The sequence below is a fragment of the Sorex fumeus genome, unplaced genomic scaffold (assembly GCF_029834395.1).
Source record: "Sorex fumeus unplaced genomic scaffold, SorFum_2.1 ptg000128l, whole genome shotgun sequence".
In the NCBI taxonomy this organism is placed as follows: domain Eukaryota; kingdom Metazoa; phylum Chordata; class Mammalia; order Eulipotyphla; family Soricidae; genus Sorex; species Sorex fumeus.
In genome coordinates this window covers 37917801-37938571 of record NW_026606185.1, presented here as the reverse complement: position 1 = coordinate 37938571, position 20771 = coordinate 37917801, and the positions used below count along the sequence as shown (strand labels likewise).

The 20771-nt window shown below is 40.6% G+C and overlaps 1 protein-coding gene across 2 annotated transcripts in view; it reads right to left on the bottom strand.

The window, feature by feature from the left end:
• The window catches only part of MAPRE2 (microtubule associated protein RP/EB family member 2), a 140575-nt gene that overhangs the window by 33398 nt on the left and 86406 nt on the right, over positions 1-20771 (bottom strand). For both annotated transcript variants that reach the window (XM_056138235.1, XM_056138234.1), the window contains exons 3-4: positions 9709-9854; positions 6655-6868 (exon numbers count right to left, since the gene is read on the bottom strand). In XM_056138235.1, the coding sequence (XP_055994210.1) occupies positions 6655-6868; positions 9709-9854 (360 nt within the window). The remainder of the gene's footprint in view (positions 1-6654; positions 6869-9708; positions 9855-20771) is intronic.

Here is a 20771-nt window from a genome sequence, read left to right as displayed (position 1 = left end):
AATTTCCATAGCAACTCTAAATCCATCACACTATATTTGTATATGGGCGTTTGAATTAAATACAGAGCTATATGTGAGTGCTCGACATGTCTAAGATGGGGTTGCCATAGGAACAGTAACTTCCAAGCTCTTCTTGAGTTTCACACCTAAAGAATGACCCTCAAGACAGCTATCTTGAGGTGCAGATGTGGCTCACGATCATCTACTTACAAAAGTTAGGCTCATGATGATATAGACATTAAATATCATTTGGCTCAGGGGGAGGTACACTGGTGATGGTGTGGTGTTGGAATTATGCACATGAAAAACCACCAGTAATAGCCTTGTAAAGCACAGAATCCCATTAACAAATAAATATAGCATCATTATGAAATGCATATTTAAAACATGGCTCCTAGTAGTTAGACCAAAAGTAATTCAAGACACAACTTATCAAAATACAGATAGAACAAGATGCATGAGGTGGCCATCTACCCTCACACAACAGCTGTTGCAGATGCTGACGAGGATCCAGCCTGGGTAAGCCACCATCTACAGAGATCTCAAAGTGCTCAAAGGCTTCTCTGAATCAGGGAAGAACATCTTATATCTGTGCTGAAGAAGCAGCAACATTTAGCACATTCTCACAACAACAGAAGGTCCCATGTATATAGAATGCCTTCATTTCACATACAAGCAAACAACCTGAGGCTAAATGGAATCTGAACCATATAAGCACACATTTTCATTCTCATGTGCCCCTGCACTCATTTCTTAATTATTAACATATGGATAATTCCATTTCATCACTTTTTTCGGATTCAAAGTCCCTTGATCACACAAGATGCTCTGGGACCTCTACTTACTCTTTTTACTGTATTACAGTCATTTCTGTGCTAGCTAAAATTAATTTTAGTACTAGGAAATATCAGGGAGAGATAAATTCAAGGCCCAAAAATAAAAAATTGCAGACCATCTACTGTTTTTGACGAAACCAGCTTTCCCCCACTGATCTGGATAATTAAGAAATGATCATGACCTGAGGCAAAAAAGACAAGTTGAAAAGTTACAACAAGTAGTTCATGGAGGAGAGAATATACAGGGAGAATTAAACTGACTTTCAAGACTGGATGGGAACATAGTGGGCAGTAATTAGTGTAGTGTGGTGGCAGACAGACCCAAGGATGCTCACAGCATGGATCTATCTGGTTCTAGAATAAAGATTCCAGGCACTAGGGCTTTCCAGAATGGGTTCCTTGTGTGTTCAGGTCTATTATGGATGGTATTTCCTATTGGTATTAGCGTACTCCCTGTTCTGAGAAGTTATATGCCAAGAAACTGTATCCCCATGTTTTTTAGAATTATGTGTACATTGAGAAAGAGCAAATAAACTTTGGGTAAGTATCATGGGAATTCTATCAAGAGAAAAAAATGAATAAATTTAATCATGCAGATTTTCCAACACCAATTCTGACTCTTAGAAGAAACTTTGCCTTAAATTTCCTTGGTGCCATTCCTGAGAGTTGGATGTGCAACCATTAGAAAAAATGAGGTTTTCCTGTATTTAGAAAAATGAGGTATCTCTTGTACAGAGGAGCCTTTCTGCTATGACAGCATTTCAAACATTGTCCCATGAGGATGTTCATCTGGTGATGTCTTCTCCTCACAGTATAGCTTTACTGCCTTTCTAGCAGTCAGAAAACTTTAGATGACAAAGGGAAAGACTGGTTTGATTTTTAAAAAATTTCCTTTCTTGGGTGTTGGGAGGATCTTCCCAGGATGGGAGATGCATGCTGAAAGGAGACTATAGACTGAACATGATTGCCACTCAATGCCTCTTTTGCAAACCACAGCACCCAAAAGGAGAGAGAGAACAAAAGGGAATGCCCTGCCACAGAGGCAGGGTGGGATGGTGGGGGGGGGGGGGGGAAGAGTGGGAGGGGTACTGGGATCATTGGTATTGGAGAATGGGCACTGGTGGAAGGATGGGTACTTGATCATTGTATAAGTGAAATCCAAGCACAATAATGTGTAAGTCACAACTGTACCTCCTGGTGTTTCGCTAATAAAAATTTTTAAAAAATATCCCTTCTCTCTGATTAAGACCAATGAGGTTTTGAACAGTCAAGGTACCAGGAATGTGTTTCAGGAATACCTTCTGGTGCATTAACACACCACACTTACTATCTGTGGATTTCAATTTATATCCCCGGCTTTATCTTTGGGAGTCAGTATCCTGGTGGGGTGGGGAGGAGTGGAGAATGCCTTTCAGGGTCACGAATTCTCCCTATCAAAATGGCACCAGTAGCTCTCTGACTGTGGTGAAAGACAGATGAGGGAATTCCTCGACGACAAGGCCCAGGCGGCATGACAGTTCTGTTTGGGGGAGTCTGAGGGCTGGTGCCAACTTAAGGACACACTATGATTGTGGAAGAAAAATATCCTGAGGCCTGTCCAACTTCACCACTGAGAACTTGGAAAAGTGGCAGCTGGGTTCCCAGATGAATCTGTACAAATCCTTGCAGCTACGGAAAAAGGCCTGAAGATGAGAAACACCATCCACCCTTGCTTCTCCACCTCCTCGTCCTCCCACTTCCTCTGCCTGCTGGATCCCCAGCTCTGGAGAAAACATGTCACCCTCTTCTCCACGCCAGCTCTTGTCACAAAAGCTGAAGGGCAACTTGGATTGCCCAAACTCTTCACTATTAATTTGGATCCTACCTCTCCCATGGAAGAGAGGAATTACTCTCTTTCCTCTTCACCCCTCCTGATGCCTTGACCTCAACTCCTCTTTCTAGCTTCAGGGTCCTGCTCCACGATTTTCCCTCTGCTTCTTTCCACATCCAATGACTGCTTCTTCATGGACCTTTCTCCCTTTTACAAACCTGCTCAGGGTGCCTTGTCCTAAAAACAACAAAATCGGTTGGAGGACCATACCTCACCCCCTCCATATTCAGTTCTCCAAGCCCCCGCCCCCCCACCCCTAGTGTTTCCTGATATTGCCCTTTTTAGGGTAAAATGGAAGAATGGAAGAATGGTGGTTGCAACAGGAGAGCAGAAGCACAGTGCCCTCTGTTTGCTCATTAAAAGGCGGCAGATTTCCACTGCAGGCCACAGGAGAGTAATTTATTTTTCTTTTCTACATATCTTCTTTTTTTTTTCAATGAATCACCGTGAGGTACAGTTACAGATTTACAAACTTCGGTGATTACATTTCAGTCATACAATGATCCAGTACCCATCCCTCCATCAGTGCCCATTCTCCACCATTAATGTTTCCAGTAGCCTCCTGCCATCCCCCCATTCCCCCTACCTCTGTGGCAGCACATTCCCCCCCCCTCCCCCCCTCCTTGTGGGTGTTATGGTTTGCAATACTAAGTGGTCATCATGTTCAGTCCATAGTCTACTTTCAGCACACATCTCCCATCCCAAAAGAGAGCCTTCCAAGCATCATTTACTTGGTGGTCCCTTCCCTATCTCAGGGGAGAGTAATTTTGTCTTCTCTTTTGCTGAAAACAAGGCCAAATGAGTTTGGAAACCTGTGCCCTAAACCAGCCTAACGTTCCTTTAACGTCTTTTTCCTGATACTTCTGCTAAAGGAGAACCTGCTCTGGAATCACTCTCACATTTGTCACGACCTTGTCAGCTGTTGAACTTGAGGTGTGTACGCTCAGCATTCTAATGGACCAATTCTCTATAGGAGTATCATCATCTCGAAGTCAGATTCCTTGGGCATCCTTTCAAGCGTCACCCCATCTGATCTCTCCACAATGAATATTTACCACCATCCGGGAATCCAGGATCTCTCTTTCTAGATTAATGTCCTGCTGTTGTTCTTTGATGCTTGAGCATGCCTATTTTGTTTTAAATGGATGTTCAACTTTTTCTCAACTTCCTCTTTCCCCTTAAAGGTATGATCTTGGTGATTCAATTCAAAAAACAAAAACAAAAAGAAAGCATGAATTCCCAAATATTTGTGCTTAGTTTCTTTTCTATAAGCTCATTTGTTTTATTGCTCCAAAGTTTGACTTTTATGCTTTCAGCTTGCAATTCATTCCCCAACTCACTCCTGATCCATGCACCCCACCATAATAGAGAAATCAGTGGGTTCTATTAGTCTAGTGCATCTGACACCTCAATAAATCGAGATACTGCCGAATGCTCTACCGTTCCCTTCTTTTTGACTCCATGACACATCATCCCTGTTTTCTAAGACAGTTCTGGCATCTTCCGGTTTTCTGGCCAAGCCTTTCCTATTTGTACAACAACCTGTGTACTAGGTGTGTTCTTCAAAGCACCCTCTCCTCACTCAGTTTACCTCCAGCTTCAATATCCCTAAGTGTGGAAGAATCACGTATGTTTACCTCTGGCCCGTGCTTCTCCAGACAAGTGTGTATGTGCGTATGCACGCATACACACACACACAAACACACACACACACACACACACACACACACATTTATCTGCCTATTTAGATCTTCTCTCCCATGTCACAGTGGAATCCGAAACTCAGTATCTTTGACAACTTACCATTTCTTTCCGAGTCTTGTTAACACAGCCTTGTGAGAGCTCTTTTAGCCTGATACGCACCATTACCAAACTCCAATCTATTTTACTTCCTAAATATCTCCCAGGTCCATCTATTCCTCTTCATTTCTACTATCACTATTTAATACAAAGGAATAAGGATCCATCCACTGTCCCAGTGAGGATAAGGCGTTCTCATGTATTAGCTGTGTCTTTCGGTATACATAACATAGGTCTATCTCTGTTTTATAGATAAGAGCATGTAAGCCTGGGCAGGGTGAAAGAACTCACACCAAATAGCAGACACGGTAATTTACATGTTTATTTTGGTTTGGGGGTCATACCTGCTAATCCCGGGGGAGGGGGAAGTACTGTCCCTGTGGTCCTCAGGGGATCATGCAGTGCTGGGAATCAGACCAGGGCTTTATATACATGTAAGCCTCATGCTCCCCCACGGAGCCACATCTCCGGCCCAGACATGGTGATTTAAAGCCAAGTCTGGCTGCAAAGTTAGCAACCAAGGAAAATAAATGGCAATATTCCATGTATGTAATAGAAATAATAGCTTTTCTTTTCATTTCTCTTAATGAAAGAAAAACACTATTTATGACAGCAATTATATAACCATATCATCCAAGGAAAAGGAGGGAGAACAACTGTAATTTCAAAGATACCCCTATCCTGCTCACTCAGGGGCAATTTTACTTTGAAAACTTTCAAAGCCAAAGCAACTTTAAAACAGGAATAATAAAACGAACATCCAGATAGCCGGCGCTCCAACTCCAACCTGCCAACATTGACCTACTTTGCTTTCTTCTGTTTCTTGTTCCCTTCTTTTCATCTCCTCTCCCTACCCTTTTTCTCTTGGAAGCATCTGAGAACTAGTTAAAGATATAATGATATAATAATAATTCTTATACATTTTTTATATTTTAAAAAACAGCACCATATTTCCAATGGTCTCAGTTTTTCTGGAAGAGAACAGTGAAGGAAAAACAAAAAGGTTGTTGGAACTGTGAGGAAAACTGATTACAAGCCTATAATTATGTATTAGTGCTGTTAACAATTTCTAATCCATTCTCATTGCAGACTGAGCACAGACAAGTGATTTGTACTCTACCAAATCAAGGTTACTAATAGAACAAGTGTGAACACTGGCTTCCACGCTGGAGATAGAAACACATGGCTTATGAGGATGTCACTATTTAATTGCCAAGTTCCACAACTGGTGTTTATAGCAATGACCCTAATTTTACAAGAACTCATTCTGCTTGTTGAACACCAGGGCTTCTAAGGTAGGGATGGTAATGATGTATTTTAGAAAGGTTTTTAATGCACAGAAGTTAAAAAGTGCCAAATTCTAAATACCTGTCCTCAATGACTTCACTTTTGGACCACGTTGGATAAATGAGTTTTTGCTGAATATTATCGAAGGAAAATCAACACTGCCCATAGAGAAGATAGAGGCACAACTCATGAGAATTACAGGTGATGGAGAACTCATAGAGCATAAATGAACATGATGATGCACACTCAAAAGTAGAAAAGAGAAGCTGGGGAAATAGTTAAGGAGCATGCAAGATCACTTGTGTCTGTTCCCTGGCATGACAAGGCTCCAGAGCCTTTCTGGGTGTGGGTCTAAAGGACCCCATCATTTTTGGGCTTGCCCAGCTTCACAGGGTCTGAGCCGCCCTCTACTTTCAGCCCTAACTCTGAACCATCATCACCTGGATGGCTGAGCTTTGTGGTGGGCACCCGAGCACCGTTGGGAGGCCCCCTTCCCACCCCCCAAAAAGAATAAATCGGTTCATATTCTGGTGTTTTCTGTCAGCATTTAAGCAATAAAAATACAAAAAAAAAGACTAGTTGAAATTTCTCCAATAAAATAAAAATAGAAGGAAAATGAAAATTATCCTCGGAGTTTTAAGCATCCAGGGTAGCCATAAGGTGACTAACTGTTCTTTTTCAGTTGTGCAAATCACTGACTATAGCAAGGTCACTGTCAGACATATAAACAAAGACTAGAGACAATGGTTCAAATCACTGAGAGCACACAAGCCTCCCGCTGGGAGGGCTCACCCAGAGGAAGGCACGGGCAGGTCTGAGCCTTCCCAAATGCCAGCGACTCGTGTTTCCCTGTTAACATACCTGCTGTGGGGGAGTTTGCATGGTGAGACTTTTTTGGCAGGTTGAAGATCTGTTCGCCAGGATCAGGAGGAGGAATTGCATCTTGCCCTTGTCGTGCTTCTACGGGATCATACTCCTTCCCGTCATAGTTAGCATCATAGAATTTTTTAAACCACTGAATGAAATCCAGGTTGTCCTGGAAACGGCCTTTCACTAACTTTTCCACTGGAATGACCTGCAATATAAAAAATTACTGTGTGAAATGCAAACCTCAGGAGTGCTTGTTGTATTGAATATAATTAAACTGTTCCCTGAACTAGACTACATCGCCCACATCAGGAACTCAGGATGACAAGTCTCTTCTGGGCTTCTTTACCGGGCATTCTAGAACTTATATAACTTTCTATTGCTATTACACAAGTAAAGGAAAATGTTGGTGTTGGTTCTCCTGTGAGCAAATAGGACAAAACAGGGATCCCTGAAGCCCTGAGCAGGGCTGATCCTTTTCAAGGTATGTTTATCGTCAAAGCATCTCCTCCCAAATGCATGGGCTTGCGTTACAACACTAATGGATTTATTTGCCCCCATTTCTTCATTTCATGTTGTAGAATAAACTGCATCACCAGTGCAGAGAGAGTGAATAAGACTGAAATCAATGCAAATATAATAACCATCTGACAGTTCCTCTGGAACAACGCGATATAACCACAGGCTTGATAACTCAGGAATATACAGGAGCACAGATGAGCCCTGGGAATTGAGAGGGAAATGTGTGCGAGCGAGGGAAGGGGAACACAGAGGCATTCTGGAGCAGGAGATGCCGGCACTCAGGCCAGCTTCTTAGAGGAACCTCGGATTTGCATGCAGATACCTTTCCCTCTGGTGATCTCAAAGGTAAAAGGTAAAGGTAAAGGCCCTCCCGTTGATCGTCGATTTGCTCGAGCGGGCCCAGTAACGTCTCCATTGGAGACTTTGTTGTTACTGTGTCTGGCATATCGAATACTCTCGGTAGCTTGCCGGGCTCTCCGAGAGGGGCGGAGGAATCGAACTCGGGTCGGCCATGTTGGCCGCGTGTAAGGCGAACGCCCTACCCGCTGTGCTATCACTCCAGCCCTGTGATCTCAAAAGCCAGTCAGTATTCTCTGTGGAAATCTTAATAGAATCTTTAGAATTATGACAGAAAAACAGGTGTGGTTGATTGCCTGAATTTAGGGGGCAGCTACTTTGAAGGAAAATGGAAGGTACTTAAGTATCCAATTGTCACCATGGCCAGATTCTTACTTCTTCCTCTTGGGTTGAAATACAAGTTGAATGTGAACATTGGGTCACAAAGGTAGGGAACAAAGTGGATGCTGCCTGTTAGCATGAGATTTAGACAGAAAGCCAGTGCTCCAAGCCCACCGCTTCACTGTGTAATGATGTAAATGGAATAAATTCTAAGTGTGGTTTAGCCAGCTGAGAGTACCCGGTGAAGCCCTAAAACAGATCTTAAAAGGAGCACCTTTAAAAAAATGTAGACAATGCGGTCCAGAGATAGTACGGGGGTGGGTGAGGAGGTTACAGCAATCTCCAACAATGCATACGGTCTCCCTGAGCACAGTCAGGAGTGGCCTATGAGCACAGAGCTAGAAGGAGAAGCCTCTGGAGCATGACTGCACATGGTCGGTCCCCAAGTGCCCCCCAAAATGTAAAAAATTAAATATTAATAACTTCAATTGCATCAAATTGAAAAATACATGGTTTCCCAAATTTCCCTCTCTTAACTTCCATTTCTTATAACTCAGAACAGTTTTTTAAAGATGTTATTCTAGTCATCACACTTTACAATTCTACAATACTGTCACTAACAGGGTTTCATGGATGGTGCATACCCGCTTCACACCTGCCACCAGAGTGTCTGTTTCCCTCCACTGTTGTCTCAGGTTCTTCCCCTCACCTGTCCCCTAAGCACTGCATCTCACTACCGTGGTAAACTCGGCTCTGTAGACCATCCCCATTATTTCCAGTCTATTTACCAATGGATGCAAAGAAAAGTTTCACATTTCTTCCCTGTTGGTTTCTCTCTCAATTATTCAGGGTTCATTTTTTTTCCCCTAGGCTAACTTCCTCTGAGATATAGGCTAAGTAAAAGATCTGGGTTGGGGCTGGAGAGATAGTGCAGGATTGACTATATACACTATATTGATTACATACACTAGGCTGGCCTTGCAACCATGTCTCTGGTTCAAACTCTTGGCAACACAGCTGAGCACCACCAGGGGTTACTCCTGAGCAGAGAGCCAGAAACAGCCCCCAGAGCCACTGGTGTGGTCTGATATCCCAGCATGGTATCCCCAAATTGGGACTAAATATATTTAGCAGCAGCAGAAAACATCTAGAGCAGGATGGAGCAGACTTTAGTAATCGTCCCTGACCAGGGGTGAGGGGTAGGAGGGTGGGGGGCACGTGGGGGACACATGCTGAGCCTCCAGTCTAACTCCACTTATTGTCACTCCATCACAAAATTAGAATAATTCAATGGGGAAAACAATACTTTGTAGACACTAAGAATTTGACTATATACACTATGCTGGGCATGTTGATGAACAGCTTTATAATCACGGGTTGGGCTTACAGTTCCATTTTGTAGACTGTAAACCTGGACTCAAGGAATTTTAAAAATCTGCTCAAGTCATAAAGCTGAGATTCAAACCCATGTGATTTCCGCTGTAACATGCCATTTCTCCAAGGCAACAAGATGCACAAAGAATCACAGAGCTAGAAGGCAAACACAAAAACTCTTCACTGACATTGCTAAAACAGGACTAACTATATCTTAACATTAAGATAATTCCGGTTAGAGTGTTTTAGTCTATTGGCTACATCTTTTAAAAAAATCTCCTTAAATGAAAAAACAAAACAAAACAAACAAAACATCCCATACAAATAAGGAAGTGAGAATTATACAGACCCCAGTCTGTCTCTTCTCTATCAACATATATTTCCATTGATACGTTTCCAAATTTTTTTTCATTTCTGTGCGAAATAATTTGAAGGAAAGACATTGTATCTATGGAGTTATAGTTCATTTCCTACCTTATCAACATTCATTCGCTTAAACGATGCTTGCAGAAGTTTGAAATTGTGAATATACTCGTGCTCCAGCTTTGCCTGAAATTTTACTTTCTTCAGACTAATGCAGCCTGGGAAGAGCATGTCCATGAACTGGCAGTAAGCTGCTCCTAGAAAGAAACAAGACAACATTTTCGTTAGTCTGACTGTACACCGGCCTAATTGAGGATTGCTTGGCAGGAAGGGTTTTACCCAGAGTTCTCCAGGCCACGTGTGCTCCTCTGCTCATTGTATCCCTCCTCTGCGTGGACTGAGTGCTAAGGGGTAGGCACTGTGCCTTGGTGCAGCTCAGGCTCCCACTACATTACTAACCACTGTGGAACTGGTGTTGCATTTGTCAGAACGTCATCACGTTCTATGGACAGAATCTCAAGCTTGGCGCTTTTTTTGCAGTCTGAGAATTAAATTCACCCACGTGAGACATACATCCTCCCAAGTGAGACACATCCCTGACCCCAGAACCTCAGACACTCATGCCAAAGAAGTCAAGGTATGTGTAATTCACCTTAGTTCCATCAAAAAAAAAAAAGTGAACACCTCCCCCCCCATCCCGCCTTCATTTAGCTGTTAACTGCTTTACACTACATAAGAGGAAGAGGACAAACTAAAATTTAAACCAGAGAAAATTGTGAAAGCTTTTAGGAAATGAATGATTGAAAAATTACAAATATTTCTAAGTCGTTTTATATTTATCTTGCAAAAGTGGTTTAGGTGAAACTGTATAACTAAGCCACAAAATATCAAAAGCAGTTGTAGACCAATTTAGTTTCAGTCTAGAGCAATGGGGTTCCTACATTAACATGAAGGATGAGGACATGAAAATACTAAAACTTATATAAGTTCAGAGTCAAGCTGTTTATGACTGAGAAATAAAAATAACAGAAATACCCAATGAGTCCCTTAAGGACATGATCACAGAAGTCTGATTTTTAAAAAAATTATTCTTAGATCATGACAATCTGAACCAGATAATCCTGGTAAGATCAATGTGTATTGATTCATATGTTCTGAATATTAAAAAATAATTAAGAAAGAGAAATGAAAAGCCAGAAAGTCTGTTTTTCATTCACAAGGTAGAAAGCAGTTGGTTGACAAGAAAGAAATAAGCATCTGTTTTTGTTTTCCCTTTCCTTTTTTTGTTTCTCTAGATCTCTCAGACTAGGACATAAATGTGCCAATAAAAAGCCTTTCTGGAACTTGTAGGGCTCCCTTCATCCCTAACCAAGTACCAAGGTTTCTGTGAAGAGCCTTTCATTTCATTCAGGTGACTCACAGAAGAACCCAGCTTTATGTCTGTTAATGTCAAGGAGATGTTGAGCATCCTGTACTGAAATAGGGATCCAAAGGAAGAGAGCCACTATCAGATCAAAGGATTACCAGCGATCAGGAAATAATGGGCCAATCACTATTTAAAGATAAGAGCATCAAGTGATGAAATAGAGGTCACCATGAATATTATCTCCAGAACATACACATCTGTAATGCATCTCCTCAGATGCCAATGTCCTGAGCCTGAACTAGTATGGTTCTAGTCGACCAGATGGTTTTTCTTAAAAAACATGACCAAATAAAACAAACCAAAACAAAAAACACGAGGGGAGGTAAGAGAAACATCGTAATCTTGGGAGCATTCTTACAGTCACCATCTAGTTATTCAGTTCTTCCTTTTAAAGTGCCACCAGATGGAGCAAATTCCAAAAGTTACTTTAAAACCATCTTTTTTATAGTGCTGTGTGTCTAAACCCACTGTTTTATCACCTGCTCAGAAAAGAATGATTCTCACTCCTGTAGAGCTTAGAACCAAACTTTACCTATGGAGACCCAGATATTTAGTATTCTCACAAACTGGTCAACCAACCAAGTGATTCATAATACAAATTTAACAGTTTTTAAATATATAAAGCAACAAAAAGTTTTGAAAAAAAATCCTACAAAATAGGGAGGAGGAATGGAGGAGGGACCTCTTTAGTCACATCTTCCAGAGAAAACCACTGTTAACGTTTTGGCATATACCATTTTAATATCTATATATTTAACAGACCATGATTCACTTTCTCGATCACTTAACATTCCCTCCTGACATTTTTAATGGCTTTCTGATTTTTATATCATGCTCACAACTTTCCCAAACCAAGATTACATAAACATTCACGTGTATTTTCTTCAAGTATTTTTATGGTCTCAAGTTTTACATTTACATTCCATGGGAATCCATGTGGAATTAATTTTGGTCTATGATAGAAAGAATGGTTCTAATTTGAGCTAATCCAAATGTTAGTATAAATCTGTCATTTTGGGCTTCCTGGCATTTGGACACCTTCCTATCTGGGTTAGGAAGTGCTGCAGCGTGCTGCCTCCTGCTATGTGCGAAGGTGGTGGGCGTCCCTTCCCCACCCCTGGCAGTAAAGATGGTGCCTCAGTCCAGGCCTGAGTCTGGGGAGGGGGGCGTGGGGGAGTCAGACATGCTGAGACATATATACATGACATCGCTGAGCTGGTTCTCCACAGACTGAACTACCCAATACCGTATCTTTTCCTAAATCTGTCTCTGTCTAAGCTTGTCTGGATTTTTTCCTGCTACTTTTAAATAAAAATGCTGATTAACAGAGTTAGCTAGATGTGAAACACTATTTCATAAATAATCCATACTGTTAGCACTGAGAAACACCATCGTTACTATATACTGCTTCCTTAGTATGTGTAAGTACTAGAATTAAATGGTTTTGTCTGTTCCTATACCAGTTTCACACTTGACATAAATACTCTGATATGTATTATTATATGCAGAATAATTTCCTCTTTCTTAACATTTTCTACCATGCATTATAGTTTTTTGTGTATTTAAAAATTTTCATTTAAAAATAATTAATTTGGTTTTGGGGCCATACCTGGCTTGCCAGGGGTTACTCCTGGCTCTGCACTCAGGAATTACTCTTGGCAGGCTTGGGGGGCCATATGAGGTGTTGAGGATCAAACCTGGGTTGGTCACATACATGCAAGGCAAGTGTTTACCAGCTATACTATCTCTCCAACCCCATACTTTTACATATTTCACACCTGGTGTAAAACAACAGATTTTGATAGTTATGTGCTATTCAACAGCAGCTTTACTGAAGTGAAATTCATAAAATAAGGTACATGCATTTAAAGTTCAGTTTTCTAAAAACATTCAGAATTCTGCATCTATCATCATTCTCTATTTGCAGAAGATTTTCATTACCACTCCCCCACAAAATTTCATACCATACACACAACAGAAAACTACTCAGCTATAAAAAAAAAGATGCAGTCTTGTGGCTTGTTGTAATGTGGATGGAATTGGAGCGTGTCACATTAAGTAAAATAAGTCAGAGGGAGAAGGACAAATATAAATGATCTCACTCAGCTGTGGTGTACAAAACGAAACAAGGAAATAGTATCAAATGATGACAAACCCTTGGCCTTGGATTACAAAACAAAGATTACCAAGCAGTGAGAGGAAAGGTACAGGGGGAATGAACATTTGTTGTACTACATCTGCATTATATATGCATATATACACGTATATATACACACACACACATATATATATATATATATATATACATCGGCTGGAGCAATAGCACAGTGGGTAGAGTGTTTGCCTTGCACGCGGCCGACCCACGTTTGATTCCTCCATCCTCTCGGAGAGCCAGGCAAGCTACCAAGAGTATTCTGCCTGCATGGCAGAGCCTGGCAACCTCCCCGTGGCGTATTCGATATGCCAAAAACAGTAACAAGTCTCACAATGGAGATGTTACTGGTGCCTGCTTGAGCAAATCGATGAACAATGGGAGGACAGTGCTACAGCTCTACATACATATAATATATATATATATATATATACACACACACATACACACATATATGTCAAATGTGTATATTTTTATATACCTTTTTTGTTAATAAGGATATCATCTTATAAGTTTTCCTCTAAGTCTATTGTTGGTTACTTATTTTTGATATTATGAAAATGTGATTCTTTAAAAAGCTTAGTACTAAGAATTGGGAAGGAGTTGGGTGGGGAGGAGTGTTCTTGGGACTCTGGTAAAGATGTGAAATGATATATCATGAAAATACCATTAACAGTATTGCAAATCATGGTACTCAAATAATAGCAAGAAAAATATCAAGATTTTTTATTAGGAAGAAATGAACTTCATTAGTAAGTTTATTATGCTGAAAGGGTATTCAGTCACTTTTTCTTTTTTTCTTTTGAGGTTTTTGGGTCACATATGGCAATGCTCAGGGGTTACTCCTAGCAAGATCAGGGACCACATGGGATGCCAGGAATCAAACCTGGGTTGGTCATGTGAAAGGCAAATGCCTCACCTGCTGTACAGTTGCTCTGGCTCCGGATAATAATAAACTTTATTGGGAAGTTTTCTAGGAAATGTGACTTAAATACACTTTCAGCAATAATAGAAATAATTTTAAAAATCTGCCCTAGTAATATTACAATTATATTCACGGTTTTCTAATGTTGAATTATTTTTACATTTCTGGAATGAACTCTTTGTGGTGATATTTACCAAATTTTCATTACAGAGACAGTTTAGATTCATAAATACTTTATAATTTTTGGCAACCAACTATCCTTATGTGAGATGTCTATAACTATTTTTCTGGAGGGGAGACATACCTGGTAGTACTCAGGGGCTATTCCTGACTTTGTGCTCAGGAGTAATCCCTCGTCATGCTTAGGAGATCATATGTGGAGGCGCAGATTTGAACTGGGGTAGGCTGCATGCTAGTACCTCTGTAGTATTACCTGTGGCCCTTCTTTTATTTTCTTATCATGGTTATTTAAAGGTTACAGAATAAATAGGAGCTTTTTCATGCTATTTGAGGGTATAGAACAGAGGTTGTCTGTTATTGGGTTATTTGGCTAATTACTCGCTTTCTAGGAAATAAAAATCACTCAGTGCTCCCTGCATCTTCTTGGAGTGAACAAACAGAAAGCACCTTAGACTACAGCACACACCCTTGGATCTTCCAGCACAGAGTGGTATCACCTACTTCAGGAAATAGGTCTAAAAGAGTAAAAGAGGTTTGGGAAGAATCCTAATCCTAATCAATTTATTGCCTGTATGCTCTTGGCTTTTTAAGCTTTTATTTTTCTTGTATTTCCATCTATTTATTTTTGCACTTTTATTTTTTTTTAATTTTTTTAAATTGAATCACTGTGAGATAGACCCTTACAAAGCTGTTAATGATTAGGTTTTAGTCATATAGTATTCCAATACCCATCTCTCCACCAGTTTATATTGTTTCCCAGCAGACTCTCTCTCTCTCTCTCTCTCTCTCTCTCTCTCTCTCTCTCTCTCTCCCTCCCTCCTCCTCCTCCTCCTCACACCCCCCCCCACTCCCCACCTCGTTTTGGATATTGTGGTTTGCAATACAGATACTGAAAGGTTATCAGGAATATCACTTTACCTACTTTTAACACTCAGTTTTTGTCCAGTGTTATCATTCTCAGCTATTATTGTTATACTAGTCTCTTCTCTGCCATACCTACTCTCCAACCCAGACACATCTGTGGTTGATTCCAACCACTGGCCAGTCCTTCTAGCCCCTATTTTCCTTGGTTATGGGTATTACTCTTCTACCATATATTTTTTATATACCACAAATGAATGCACTCATTCTACATCTGCCCCTCTCCTTCTTACTCATTTTACTCAGCATGAGATTCTCCATGTTCATTCATTTTTAGGCAAATTTCATGACTTCATTTTTCCTAACTGCTACATAGTACTCCATAGGGTGCCCTAGTTTCTTTATCCATTCATCTGTTTTTGGGCACTCAGGTTGTTTTGAGATTCTGGCTATTGGGAACAGTGTTGCAATGAACATAGGAGTGCAGAAGGTGTTTCTGCTGTTGTGTTCTCAGGCCCCAGGGGTATATTCCCAGAAGTGCTATTGCTGGGCAAATGGGAGCTCAATTTCTAGTTTTTTTTTTTTAAGAATGTTCATATTATTTTTCAAAAAGGCTGGAGCAGTCAGCATGCCTTTTCTTTTTAATCATTTCAGTACTCCATGAGCATTAAATAAACAGAATGATTCTTTTTCAACAGGCAATGCAGAAAGGGTAATTCACATTAGTATCTCTGATAATCTGTATATGATTATTTTTAGGCATTGTACTGTATGTCATATTTTCCAGCGCGTATACTCCCTAAGAATAAAAGAACTATTTTACTGACTTTGGAAATTATAATAAAGACTAAAGACTTATTGAGATTGCCTCTGGGAATGTCTTTGGGAAGTTTTAGCCTCTGGCTCCCCAAATTTCTAGTAATCTAATGTCTCCTAACATAATGAAAACAAATTAAAAAAAATACCCTGGAATGATAGCACAGGGGATAGGGCATTTGTCTTGTATGTGGCTGACCTCGGTTCGATTCCTGCGTCCCTCTCAGAGGGCCCGGAAAGCTAACGAGAGTATCCCGCCCACACGGCAAAGCCTGGCAAGCTACCTGTGACGTATTCGATATGCCAAAACCAGTAACAAAGTCTCACAATGGAGACATTACTGGTGCCCACTCAAGCAAATCAATGAACAACGGGAGAACAGTGCTACAGTGCTACCCTGGAATGAACTGGTGATATTAAGAACACTCTCAAGGTTTCTTGTTGAGGAGGGAGAGCAGATCCAAGGACAGCCTGAACAATGCCATCATTTGATGATTCCCACCAAAGCTGACTCTGCTCCACCCTGGGTCGTGTTTCCTTCTCACCTTCTCATTGACGTCACTCCTGTAACTATCCTCACTTTCTCTTCCAAAGTCAATTTTTGCATGAATTCTTTTTACAGCACATAAATCTGTTCTAGCGTCATCTGGCTTTGAGAAAATTTATAAAAACCTCCCTGAATTCCACCATACCCATTCAGCTAATGTACCTCTTTATCTCTTCCTACACAGAGCAACTTAGCACGATTTCTCCCATTCCCATTATTTCATCTGTCACTCAACCAATTCATAGTTTTCTAATCTCACTATGCTCTGATGAAGAGCAGCAATGCTTCTCTGTTACTTTCTCTTTCTGAGAAATCAACCTAAATATTTAGTCATATATCAAATACAAATAACTAAATATTTAGTCATATTGCCCACTCCTTCTTAAAATTTGGTATTTTCTTCCTTAGTAGACAAAGTGAGCACCAACTAACTAGGAAATTCAGAAACATTGTGCTGGTAACCTCAGCCAATCAGAAATCAGAATGTTCCTCATGGACAGGCAGAGATTTAGAGGGCATTTCATCAACCCAAAATAATGTGGCCTAAATTTCCCACAGAGCCCAGTCTCATCAACTATGCACCGAATAGGTCACCATTGCTGAGATCATATATTGTCCTTGCTAAGGAAACTACAGATTTTATAAAGCCATCTCAAAATACAAAGTCCCGTGACCCACAGTGACCAGGCTCCTGTCCAGATCCATCTGTCTTCCTTCAAAGGCTGCTCCTTCCACATGGCTTGCTCCCCTGCTGCTTCTAGAACATTTCAGGTGTGCTCCTCTCTTACGGCCCTTCCTCAGGCCATTTCCTGGAACTTCATCTTCTCCTTGACATTCAGATCAAGGCTCAGATGTCATCTCCTCAGAGAGGCCCTTCCTTATCTGAAGTGACCCTGCTGTCACACACCTTGTTTGATGTCTGACATTTTACTGTTAATTCATATGCTGGTCTGTAGTTCACCTTCCCCTAGATGAGATAAAGCTTCATGAGAGCCTGGATCTTGTCCCCTCTGTATCCAGGCCTTTAATAAAGTATCTGGCATAGCATGGGCTCCCATAAATATCTGCTAATGAATCAAGGCCTATAAATGACAGCAGTTAAAAGGGTTTATAAGGAGTAAAATCTGAATGTCACCAAGGACCTGCATAAGAGATATTATGGGAATTATTATTATTATTATTTAAAAAATAATTGATGGGATGTATGTGTGTGTGTATTTAAAAAACAAACCTGTAACACAACAACATAACTAAGCTAAGAATCACTGTGAAGACCAAGAGTACAGAAAAGTCAAGGGTATGTTTCAAAAAGCTTTAAGGTAACACACACACACACAAAAAAAGCCAATCACAGGACATTGTATTTACCGACAGATAGTTGTAATAGGCTTTGCTCTGAGCCCTTCAAGTTTAAGGTGATACAGCAACTGTGATTATCAACAAGATCCTGGAAATAATCAGGCAATAGAAAAAGAGATAAATATTCTGCCTTTGTATGTCATACTAGATCTACAGCTACGGGCATCAGTATGGCTTCTACTTTTACACATTAAAAGTGACATAATATTGGGAATCTGGGAATCTAAAGGAATCAAAATGAACAGGTGAGAAACTAGAGTAAGGCAGAACTAAAAATAAACTTCCATACTCAAAAGATTAGAGGATATAGGATTTAAGTCTATGAACTGGATCGATAAAAGTCTGAAAAGACATACCTCATCTTTACCAGATCCCAGAATTTCAGTGAAAAGTACTATGAGGATAAATAGGCTTTTTAGTTTATTTTTTCATTTTTTAAATGAACATTTTTTTAAGAAGGAAGTTTTCAGATAACAAAAAGGAAGTAGTACTTGGTAATATACTTAGGACTATACCTTGCCAAGGAATATAAGAAATGAAAACACAGATTTGTGTGAAATCTGTTAAAGCATTCATATCTATTTTTAACATTCAGAGCCCCACAGAGGTAAGCATTTTATTATCATCACTCTATTTACAGATTTGAGAACAAGGCTTAAAAAGTCATTCATCTAGTAACAGAAATGGAATTCAAACTCTGATCAGAGTTTCAATTTCTAACACCTTTTGGGCAGGTAAAAATTTATAAGCTAAACTACAAATGTTCAAAGAGAGTTTTGAAAAAATTTCTATATTATAATACTATAAAGAGTCACAAAGGAGACTTAAAACAAACAGATGGACCTTTCAGACTGATGTCAAGAGTCTCCGTTGTCACCTTCACTCTTATAGAGCACCTTGGGTTGGAGAGATAGATCACTAATCTTTATATAAGGTTGCGATTTTTGTAGTTTAGCAAATATCCTCATAAGAGCTTATTTTATGGGCTGGAGAAAAAGACTCAAAGTGATGGAGTATGTGCTTTGCACGTGGGAGTCCCAGGTGATTTGATCCTGGGCACTGCATGGTTCAGCCCTTACACCGGCCACCCCCAGCAGCAAGCACCACACCAGAAGCCAGATGGGCATTGCTGGGGTATGGCTTTCCATGTTGTATTATTATTTTATTTTTTGTTTTTGGGCCACACCCAGCTATGCCCAGGGCTTACCCTTAGACTCTATACTCATGGATGAACTCTTGGCAGTGCTTGGGAACCATTTGTGGTGTTGGGGATCAAACATGGGCTGGAGCGATAGCACAGTGGGTAGGGCATTTGCCTTGCATGCAGCCAACGTGGCCGACCCAAGTTCGATTCCTCCACCCCTCTCGGAGAGCCCGGCAAACTACCGAGAGTATCTCGCCCGCACAGCAGAGCCTGGCAAGCTACCTGTGACATATTCAATATGCCAAACACAGTAACAACAAGTCTCATGAAGGAGACGTTACTGGGCCCCCTCGAGCAAATCGATGAACAACGGGAGGACAGTGACCGGGGGATCAAACATGGATTGGCTGCAAGCAAGGCAAGCACCTTAATCATTGTACTATCTCTTCAGCTGCACTCCCCTAAAAAAAAACCCAGGCTACCCTTTAAAACAATCTTATTTTATATAACTATCCCCTCTATGATATTCATTATCACTGTCAAAATAGTATAGCATTTCCCCAAGAATATGACAAAATCTATAATGGTAGCAAGCTACGTTAGATTGCGCCACAAACAGCTACTCAAATTTCCCCAACTCCTTTGTCACAGGCGAAGGAGCAGCAATGTCTATCACTAAGGGATGCAGTTACAACTCTCCACTATTCAGTCTTACGTAGTCCTGATGAAGGGTCAGAAGAAAAGAATTATAGCCTTAATTTATTGGATACTTTGAGGCAATGATACCTTTCATTATAGGAATCACAGGTAAAGGATTTGTAAGAATGTTCTCTTTCATTCTCAAGTTACTATTTTCTTAGGGCAGGGGGTGGGGCATACTTGGTGGCACTCAGGGGATATTCTTGGACAGTGTTCAAGAATGACTCCTGGCAGTGCTGGAGGGGGGAGGGGACATGTGGTATGAGGGATCGAATCAGGGTTGGTGAGAGGCAAGGCAAGTGCCGTGGCTTCTGTGCTATCTCTCTAGTTAATAATCAATGAGAAACAAGGAGATGGGTTGGGGAGGGAGAGAGGACTAGACTGTTAGTCCTTGGATCAAAGCCCTTATCTTCTTCAATAGATTTTTCCTTGTGTGTGTCATATGTTGTTAAATGAACAGTCTCACCTCCATAATCTGCAAAATATTGGTGTGGGAAGACCTCTATGCACTAAAATTAGATGGTTCTCTAATTCTCAGTCTATCATCAAAATTCTCTTTTAAGATACATTTAGTATTTTTGTTATCTGGGAGAAAAGGGTACTTCATTCTCATGTGATCAAGATTCCTGCTTCCAGCCATCCCCAGCTTTTATCCATGTTGCTACTAGGGACATGAGAGCAGTGTTGTCTGAAGGGATACTCCTAGGGACACACATGTTCTGTCCAGACTACCATCCTCATGGACTATCTACTAAGTACTCTTTCTCAGTGCTTGGAATTTATATTTTCAGGAACATAAACAATTTTTCAGCCATCTTTCACAACTGAATTATTAAGTATCTGCACACAACAAGCACAAAATCATCCCAGCTCTATTTGCTATTTTAATACTAGCAAAACTGGTATTATTACAAGACTGCATCTGTTACCAAAGGATAAGCCTTATGTGGAAGGCAGTATTCCCCTTAGGGAAATCAGGGCTTCCTAACAAGGAAAGTGAAGCCACAAAATACAGGCTTACACATTTGCAGCACATCAGCAGAAATATTTCCACCTATAAACCCA